General features: G+C 32.4%; 1 protein-coding gene across 2 annotated transcripts in view; it reads right to left on the bottom strand.

Annotated features, from left to right (window-relative positions):
- Positions 1-9867, bottom strand: part of LOC129803883 (serine/threonine-protein phosphatase 6 regulatory subunit 3-B) — a 34713-nt gene extending 24846 nt beyond the window's left edge. The window contains exons 1-3 of one of the 2 annotated variants that reach the window (XM_055850751.1): positions 9451-9867; positions 9032-9252; positions 956-1696 (exon numbers count right to left, since the gene is read on the bottom strand). In XM_055850751.1, the coding sequence (XP_055706726.1) occupies positions 956-1696; positions 9032-9171 (881 nt within the window). In that variant the 5' untranslated portion in view covers positions 9172-9252; positions 9451-9867. The remainder of the gene's footprint in view (positions 1-955; positions 1697-9031; positions 9253-9450) is intronic. The other variant, XM_055850750.1, reaches the window with a different exon arrangement.
- Positions 9868-10477: the final 610 nt, after the last annotated feature.

Raw genomic sequence — 10477 nt, forward strand, 5'->3', positions numbered from 1 at the left:
TTATCGCATTTTCGTTTTATTTCTTCAATTTTCTTATATTATTTTCACCTAGTGCCACCGAGTATGCGATAATGTAACACGGTAATTGAGAATTTGCGTAAAAATTACAATGAAAATGCGTAAATCAACGAAATACGGTAAGGGTTTTGACGGTGACGGTGAGCATTTTACTGTCAATGTGATTCTGCCCTTATTGTTAAAAAAAGAAATTCTGAGAGGCGTGGCTTAAAATAATTTTTAGTTTTATGATTTGGTTTTGCGACAATCTAATCAACAATATGATTGTTTATATCGTGTTTTTTTACATGGTTGTGGTACAAGATTTCACAAAACAAATTAAAAAAAAAGTGCTTTTTATGTGCGATTAAAAATTTGCTAAAATTAATTTAATCTACAAAGAATAAATATTCTTGATTAATGAAATTTGAAAATTGACAAAATTTAGAATATTTGTTATAATTTGCATTAAAATACAAAAATTTGAGCCAATATATTTGAAAAATTAGAAAAAAAATATATTTAGAAAAACAAAAAGCAAATTTAAAGCTGTATAATGATCGACGCACAATAACTTCTGATTTGTAAACATGTTTTCAAAATTCCTCATGCGAATGAGCAAGATGACTAGATCTAGATCTCACTCGCTCTCATTGAAATATAAAAAAAAAACATCTTTACAAAACAAAAGTTATTCTGCGTTGGGCGTAACTTTATTTGTAACTTATTTTAAAATAAAGATTTTTTTGTAGTATTTAATGAGTTTTTATTTCAAGTAATTATAAAAAAAATGCTAGAAAAATTGTGAAAATAAAATAAAAATTGTAAAGTGAAATAAAAAATGTAAAATAAAATAAATATTTAAAATAAAATGTAAAGTTTTTAAAACTAAAAAAAGAAATTAAAAATGTAAAATATTTTTGTATTAAAAGTATTTAAAAAAAATTAGTATACTCACGTGGTTAAATACTCAATTAAGGCAAGAATAATGGTAATTCCGGCAACAATGTTGCCGTCATTCTGGTGCTCAGCATCGAGAATTGTGCGCAGGAGGAGTTCAGTGGTTTTCGCATCTTCGAGCGTCTCCAGCAGGAGATCCACCTGATTGACCTCCTCCTTCTCACTCTGTCGCTTCCGTCTGCCCTCGCGAATGTACTCAACGAGGAACTGGGCAATATTCTCATGCTTCTCCCTATCCTGCTCCTGTCCCAGCGCCCCAATTAGGCGCTCAATGAGATTCTGCTGATTGAACCACTCCAGCAGATTCTGCCTCAGCTCCGGACCCTGAATGTGCATTATGATGTACAGCAGCAGGTCCATGATCACCGGTGTGCCCATATGCTGGAGCATCGTTCCAAGAAAATCCGTGCGGGACTTAATGAAGTCCAGCACCGTTATGCAGACATATTGATATGCAAACCAGTCTTGATGCTGCTTCCGGGCAATCAGCATCCCAAAGGTCTTGCAGAAGAATGACATGAGGAGTGGATTGAGAGGGGGTTTCTGCTCCAAGAATGAGTACAATTTCTGCAGAATCGCCGAATCTGCTACGAGACTCTGATTGAGGGACGGTAGATCACTCGTCAGAATCTCACATGCCAGATTGGAATGCTTGAAGCGTTCGCTCTCGGCAACATCTGTTGGCGGCTCCGTTGTGATTAGTGTCACGAGCTCCTCCAGAATGTCCGGACGATTGAGGCTACAACACATATTACTCAAGTCATTCTAAAGTTCTCTTCTTTTTTTTTTAATTCTCTCTAGTTTTTCCCCCAATTCGAACATCCTAATCTCTTATCGGACAATTTCTAAGGTCATTTACACACTAACTCGAATCTCTTACACATTTGAAGTACCCTAATTAGAAAATTTGCAATTAGGCCAATCAGAGTTCAGTATTTCAAGAAATTTACTACGAGTTGGAATCAAAACAACTCCAAGTCTATAAAAAATTCTATCGATAAAATCAAATATTAATAATTACATTGTTAAGATAAATTATTAAATTATGCTGTAAAGGGGATAAAATTCAATAGGTTATTTTAGTAAGAGTGGGGCAGTTTAACGACGGGGCAGTTTTAATTTTCGCATATTCTTCTTATCCCTTTGAAAGGAATGGGATAAAACTTTTACGTTATTGAAGAGATAACTCAGACCCATGTTCATAAAAATAATTAATTTCGTGACGCTTCTCGTTTGAATTCTGTAATTGATTTTATAAAACTGCATCAAAATGAAACATTTTGTAATATTTTATTTTCAACCATTTCTGAACTATTGCACTTATCTATCGAAGTAACATAATTGTATTAAATTACTAGTGGTTTTATGTTTATTATAAGTCATAAACAGCGTTGAATGAAATCTAAGACGTTTCTGACAATTTTGATTTGAGTTCCGAAACTTCGTGAGGGGCAGTTTCATGCAAGCACACGAAGTTTCCAGTGTCTAACAATTTACTTTTTTAATCAAAATTAACTTAAAATGATAATTGAAAACATTTTGTAGCTGTTTTTGTCGATAAAGTTCGAAATTATGGAAAATAGTAGGGTAGAGTAAGTACTTTTCGCCACCTTAAAGTTTGACACCCTTACAATTTTCACACTTTTTGTCGAAATAAAATGAAATTTTGTGTACAAGTGCTTTGAAGCAATGTCTATCTATTGAACCAGAAGACTTTCCGGGAACTTTTGAGTATCTGGTTGAAAAAGTACATTTCCTGCAACAATGCATGTTTCAGTACTTTACGCCACCTTGTAAACACTTTTTCGACACTTGTTTTTAATTGATTTTTAAGAAACAGCAGCTTTCGAAAACCCCCAAAAGTACATGGCATAGTACTTTTCTTATTTAACACCGATATTAGACAATTATTAGAGTATTTCGAATGATTTTTTGCACATTTTTTGTTTGCGACAAAAATCAATTGAAAATTATGCCTGTTTCAACTAAATTCCGCGAAGTGCGCCACTTGCAAAATGCTTGGAAAAATGAGTGGCGAAAAGTACTTACACAACCGAAAAAAGTAAGCCCTATTTCACCACATCCGTATTTCATTTTTTTTTGAAAAGATTATTAAAAAATGATATTAGAACAAAGCTTGGTTAATAACGGATTGACTTTCAGTGAAAAAATATCGAATACTGTAATGAAAAAATATAAAATAATGCAAGACAATTTATCTGAGCGTTAACAAGTTTATTAAGAACCCCATATTTTTTTGGTGACTGTTCACCTTGTCGACAATTTCTTTAATTAACTTGCAAATAATCTAGTCGGTGGAGCATCTGATATGGTTTTCTGATTCATTTGGTTAGAGGTCACGAAATAACACTCATTTCGTAGTTCCACGAATTCATAATTTTCTTAAAATGTGATTTTAATTCAGGTGGCGAAAAAGGGCTTACTGGCGAAAAAGTACTGACTCTACCCTATTTCCTAAAAGTTCATAAAAAAATTTAAAAAAATAATCTTTCAGTGTTTTTTAAGTGCTTGAAAATGATAAATTTAATTGTTATAATATCTTTTCAGAATGTTTTCAGCAAGACATTGTAAATTTTTTTAGTATTATAAAAATTCAAGACTTTAAAATAATATAATAAAACTGTTATACTAAAAAAGACATGTTCTAAGGTGATATAATGATCCAACAATGTACAGAATTAGCTTAGCACTACAAAAGACATTTCTTTCGTATAAAAATTCAAAGAAAATTGCTCATTCAATGCGAAATAGGCTTCAAAATCTTTAGCGATATTTTATTTTCTCTGTATCATTAATTAGTGTTCAAATTCTGTTCTAAAGTTTTTGTTCGATTATATTTTTAGGTTTTAGAGTCTAAGAAGACTTCAAAATAGTAATTTTAATCAATTCTGGTATCGCAAGGTTCTTATAAACACGTTTTATCTTTCTCAAAAATTGGCTCATATTTATTTTGAAATTGCCCCGCAACGGGGGACTTTCACGCATTCTGCCATTCAAGTAAAATCATCTTCTCCACAATAGACCAATGAAATTAAAGGATTATTATTATTATTTTTATTAACCCTAAACCCAACTGTAATTCACAAAATATACAAAGTTTTACTTCTGTTTATCATATTTTTGCAAAATAGTCCAAAAATCCATTTTTCAATTTAGGGGTAAAACTGCCCCGCCCTTCCCTATTTTTGTCTAATTTAAAAGTCTTGATACATTTCTTAATTTCTTAAGACAATAAATGTTAATCTGCCTAATTATTAAATATTACTAATAAATTTAAAAAAAAACTATTTTTTGAATTAATTTTAAAATAAAAATGTATATAAATATATTTATTTTTTATTACAGCATTTTGCATCAATAAGTTAAAAAAAAGGATGGTAAAGCATCCCATGCTTTGCGAAGTTTTCGAACTCGTGATTTAGATGCTAAGCCTTAACCCTTTAACGACGAGACAGTTTTTTCTGACCGAAAATCAGCAACAAAAATGAAACCGATTATACAAAACTTGTGAAACGTCTTACGTTTAACCTTAGAAAAGCCAACAGAGTCTGATGTGTATTTTAGTCTTTATGAACGATAAGGACAATAATAGTCCATAAATTTAAGCAATTTTTCCGACGATACAAATGACGGATAATTTTCACTCTATTGAAAAATATTATGTTTGAGAATTGTAGTTTCTTTTTCCAAAACGGTTTTGCATAAAAAAAAGTTGGAAGTATGAAAAATAATTACAATCAATTTTCAATATGGGAATTTAAACAATCGTGATTTCTGCGCTTAAAAATTTACCATATACCAAATAGCTGGAGACTTCGAAAAAATATCCTAGATTCCTTCAACCTTCTATTTTGTAATTACGTACAAATACAAGAAAAAAAATAACTTTAGGTAGTCTGGAAAAATTATTTTCTTTATGGGATAATACCGGGTGTTTCAATCGTCCTTAAAGGGTCAATAGTACTTTCGCATCATTTACCATTTACCGTATCTCAACCTATTTGAATCGATTTGAATAAATCATTCAAAATATTGCCCGTAATACCTTATGAGTAATATAATTGAATTTTGGATAAATATTAGTTATAGGTGATGAATCAGTTCATAATCGATTGGAAATGGTTCTGGATTGTTAAGAATTCCAAGACCTTTCTAATAAGCCGAAAGATAATACCATTCGGTTGATAAATGCGACCTCTGGAGCTTTTTAACCTTTGACCTTGAGCAACCGTTATTATTAGGAATGATTCAGAGATATATTCCTATAAGAACGAAATGTCTGCCTGTCACAGGTCTCCATCTCTAACCGTTTGGGCTCTAGGCGTGGTAACCCAGACTCACAGATTACAAACCCCAAACATTCATGAACAACGTTGTCCAGTGTATTTAATTAGGGCAAAAAAAACGAGTAGTAAAATATTAATTTGGAGTCAGTAAAAATCAAAACTTTAACATTAAGCCTATCCCATTCTTTCATACACGGTAAGAACTTTTGGACACTGACCAAAATATTGGAATAAGTTTTCGTTGGAACAAAGTTTTTTGGAATCAATTTGTACCTAAAGAAAATATTTGTTTGTTCCAAAAAGTTTTCTTTACAGTTTTGCTACGAAATATAGTTAGAATTTTGTTAGAGTTTTCTGTTGGAACCGTTTTGATACAGTGGAATGTCTACAAATTTGAGTTGATTTCGTTTTATACAAATTTGTTCCTGAACGTTGGAATAGAATTTGTTGCAATCGGCTGTTTTGTTCCCACTGTCAGGAACAAATTGGTACATTTCTTTATAACAATATTATTCCTACATCTGTAACACATTTGTTCCAAAAAATTTTCGGTGTCCGTGGACGAGGTAATTTTTGGAACGAAATTGTTATTGATATGGGGAATCTTTTTGTTCCCATTGTCGGGAACAAATTCGTGTAAGTGATTTCGTTTTACAGCTAAGGCCTATACCTCAGTCGAGATGGATTTCGGTGGCGAAAGTTCATAAGGAACATCAAATAAAAATTAACTTGAGAGTGTTTTATACAGACGCGTGCATGACGAAATCATATGCGAGTGTTAGCAGCAGGAGAAGAAGGAAATTTCGAATTAAAAAAAGTGAAACCATGTAGCACGAAAATTGCCATAGATTTGGCATCCTCCTCGCTTCGGTGACGGGTGACTGAGTGTGAGAGAAGGGATACGATTTTATACTAGACGAGCTATTTTTTGGAACAAATTCGTTATTAATATTGGGTATCTTTTTGTTTCTCCTAGACCATACAAATTTATTCCAAAAAATATAGTGTCCGTGGACGAGCTAATTTTTGGAACAAATATGTGCCGAAATTTTTTACCGTATAGTCACAACTTCAAAAGAACAAATCGGCCGCAAAAGAGTATACGATAAAAAATAAAATACATTAAGCGCTTAAGAAAGTAAGGAATGTGAATTTAGATCTTACAAATTTTTCCTGATTTACAAAAAGTCGAACCTTTCAGGATTTTGACCATTCAGAATTTTGGCGTTTAAGATTTTGGTTTTCGGGAGTTTGGTTTTTTGAATGGCATACTATTGTAAATTGAGTACTGGTTAAATTGAGTTTTTTGCTCATGAATTTAATTTTTTATTGCTCCGGAACATCTTTTATATCAGAAAAATTTAATTCACATCCCTTTTTTCACAAAAGCATAGCAATGTGTATGCTACTCTTTCGCACTCTTCTTCTTCTTTTGAACATCACAACAAACTGAATTTAGTCCACATCAATTCTGAGATCGAAAGATTGAGATAGACATATGCAAATAATTTGAGAGCAAGTGATGTGAATTTTGGTTTCATGAAATTATTCCGAACTAAATGGTGTGCCGGAGGCATTACTATTCATTTGTACAGTGTCATTAAATAGTTAATCTATTACAAGAATTTAGGCCTATTTGACCATTGCATTCTCTGAGGTTGAACCATTCAATGAGTTCAGTACTTCATTTAGTTCCTTTTCCACTTGTGTTTTAGGTGTTTTCATTGAAATCAAATAAAAACCCAAATCAAATTTAAATTTCAAGATTATAAAAATATATTTTAAGATTCAAAACACCCATTAAACTTTATATTGCAATAGAAGAGAGGAAAAGCCTGTAATTGTGCTCCTTTTATTTTTTTTTTATAATTTTAAATTATTTAATTGATCTTCACCTTGACCATTTTATTTCTTTTTTTTTTGAGCCATATTTAACTCTTTTAAGAGCTGTAAAGTTTATTCAGAGTTTATTTTTACATTATTAGATTGAATAAACTGAAAAAAAAACTCATAGGGTAATTGTGCCAAATTCCGGCCGGCTTGCAATTTCGGCCACCTTTTTTGTTCCTCGAATTTCCATGAACTTTTAGATTTTACGTACTCTAGAGATTATACAATGCAAAAGAATAACAAAAAAATGTAGCTTCGACAAACGAGATGACGTGAAAAAGCCATTGGAAGTATTCCCGAAGGGCAAAGAACTATGAGAATGAAGGTGGTCGAAATAGGGCACCAAAGCTATGTCTATTTTTATTAATTTTAAAATGTATTAAGAATGATTTCAGAGTAAATAAAGACGGTAAACTCTTTTACAAAGTTTCAAGCAACACTCTTACAAAAGAAAGAATAAAAAAAATCAATTTGTATTTAAAATATTACATTTCAAACTTGAGACTTTGACGCTTGCACGCAACTATGCCGAAATTTGGCACACTTACCCTATGTTTATTTTGGCACCTCTGTCTCTTTTCTAAATAACTTTACGAATATATATAGAAAACTTTCCAATATTATGTTAAATATCACATTCCCGAAACTTGAAGCGAGTTAAAAGAAATACTTAGGCATTAGCCATAGCGTATGGCCGCTATACACAAAATCGATTTACAAAGATAATATGTGGATTAAAGTTAAGCGCCATAGCTTAACTTTAATCCACATATTATCTTTGTAAATCGATTTTGTGTATTTTCATTTTATCATTTCGTTTTTAAGATGAACTGTTTTTTTTTCAAAAAATCTTTAGAGTGTCAATTTTCTTGAAACCTTAAAATGCTAAAAACTTTTAATTTTTATATGTCAAACAATTAAAAAAAAGATGAAACATTGTACAATCAGAATATTAAACAAATTTTATTGGATATCCAAGAACGCTGAGGATGTATCTCGTACGGATTGGTCGCACTCAATTTAGAATTAAGTGAAAATTAAAATTTATATAGTCAGTTATAGAATGTATATTCTTTTGACATGAAATAAACATATCTATCTATCTATCTAACTTGTTTTAGGGTGAAAGGATCACCTATTGACACTTTAAGAACTCGTGTTGCGGGACTTATTGGCATCCTACTCTGTACCATTTGGAATCTTTGGAATATTGAAATATGAAATTGGTCGAAAAACGTAAATAATGAAAATACATTAAATAAATTTCAACATATTGACGAAAGTGTCAATAGGAGTTCGCTGACCAAAAGGTGTTCATTCCACTCTACTTGTCTTTTAGTTTTAAATTTGACCATAATGGCTCCGGCACACCATTTAGATCAGAAAAATTTCATGAAGTCGAAATTCGAATCCTTTTCTTTCTCACATGCTTTGCATACGTCTATCTCATTCTCTCCCACTCTTCTTCTTCTTTTAAACATTATTCCAAATTCAATTTAGCTCAATCGAATTAGGTATGCGAAAGAATGAGACAGTCATATGCAAAAAACGTGAGAGAGGCATTCGAATTTCGACTTCATGAAATTTTCCTGATCTAAAAGTTGTGCCAGGGCCATAAGAAATTATCAAACAAAATTCATTTTTAAATTGAAATCATGAGCTTTTAATTAAATAGAAACTAATATTTTGATTTTTTGACAAAAGATATAAAAAATTGAATAATCCAATTTTAATTTCCAAAAAATATAAGAACTTTATGATCTGATTGATTAAAAGAATCTTTTATGCAGAATATGCCACCATTTTCCCTATACCAAAATCTACAAAGGGCCAATATCTGAAGAGCCTATTCTTTCCGGAAAAAGAATAATACTTACAATTGAACCAATTTGGTATTCTGTGTCCGGCACTCCTGGAGGATGTCCTGATCCTCCAGAATCTCCTGCAGCGTGACATTTTCTTTGTTGAGCAGGGCCTCAATGTGCTGAGAAGGCGTGTAGGAACCATCCCAATACATGGCTGAGATGCTGGCGTTTCTCTCAAAGTCGCGAAATCTGTCCCTTCTCTTCGCAAATTGCTACTAAATGGTGACACAGCACTGCAAAATAATTAGCGAAATATCAGCCAGAATGCACTCGAGAAGCAAATGATTGGACAGCAAAAGAGAGCGTGACACATTTTTCTTGCTCGACTTCCTCCCGTCAAATTACAACAAAAAAAACTGCGAGGTGGTGTGAAAAACGGGGCTCTCCCCGGACCATGTCACGCGATTGAGGTGCCCTTTAGATTTGCTCACCTTTTCGAAAGGATCACAGATACAACATTAATAGCGTAATCCTAAAACACTAAGAAAATGGGAAGGAAAACAATGTGATTTGCACAAAAAGCCTTCCTGGCCAACTCGGATTCTCGCACTCGGAAAAACTGCAAGTCGCCCCACCGAAAAGTTCTTTCTCTTTCAGCTCGCCCGCAAAACTCTGTGGCCGCCTAAACTTACGGGGTATTATGCAAATAACACTAGTTCTATTGAACCCGAGATTATTGAACTTTTTCTCACAGTTTTCAGTAACACACAGTTCATTGAAATTTGTTAAACTAGAGCGTAAACTAAAAAGAAATTTACAAAATCCGTCATTTTTACACCCCTATAAGTTATTTCTGATCCATCGAGAACATTTTTGGAAAGCTCCATCTGACACTTCACAGACATTTCTGTCGTTTTCTCCCCTTGGAGACATTATTTATAGGGTGGTGGTATAATTTCGACGATTTTCTTGTACAAATCGATGAAATTGCAAAAAATCGACGACAGCGCTATTTGGGTTTGTTTCTTGGATCGGAGAGTCGATGAATTAAGCGAGTACACTTTTATGCGACCACACAGTAAGCCTTGAAATCTCAAAGATTTCACGGAAAACTTTCATGCTCATTTTTTGTTTTCTTTTATTTTACATTTCACGTGTTTGCAGTGTTGTTTCCATTATTTCCATCATTTCCATATATTTTATTCTTCAAATAATGCAATTGGTGCAATTGCCTTATTAGATTTGTGACTAAATTTGAGTAAAAACTACTTCAAAGATTCACTATCAAAAGGTAAAGTAATATACCAGTAATACGAAATTTCTAAAGTTCAAACACAAACCAAATGAAAACATTTATAAAAGATCTATTGAGCCCGATCACAAGTAGATTTTGATTCTCCAATAGTGTCTTGGATGAAAGGTAAATGGAACTCTATTTGCACAAAAAGTCGTTGAAGTTCGAAGAATTCAAATTCAATTTCGAATTTTCATACTAAATTTTCGAACAAGTTGGGGAAA

Source organism: Phlebotomus papatasi, chromosome 2 (assembly GCF_024763615.1).
Source record: "Phlebotomus papatasi isolate M1 chromosome 2, Ppap_2.1, whole genome shotgun sequence".
NCBI classification, from domain to species: domain Eukaryota; kingdom Metazoa; phylum Arthropoda; class Insecta; order Diptera; family Psychodidae; genus Phlebotomus; species Phlebotomus papatasi.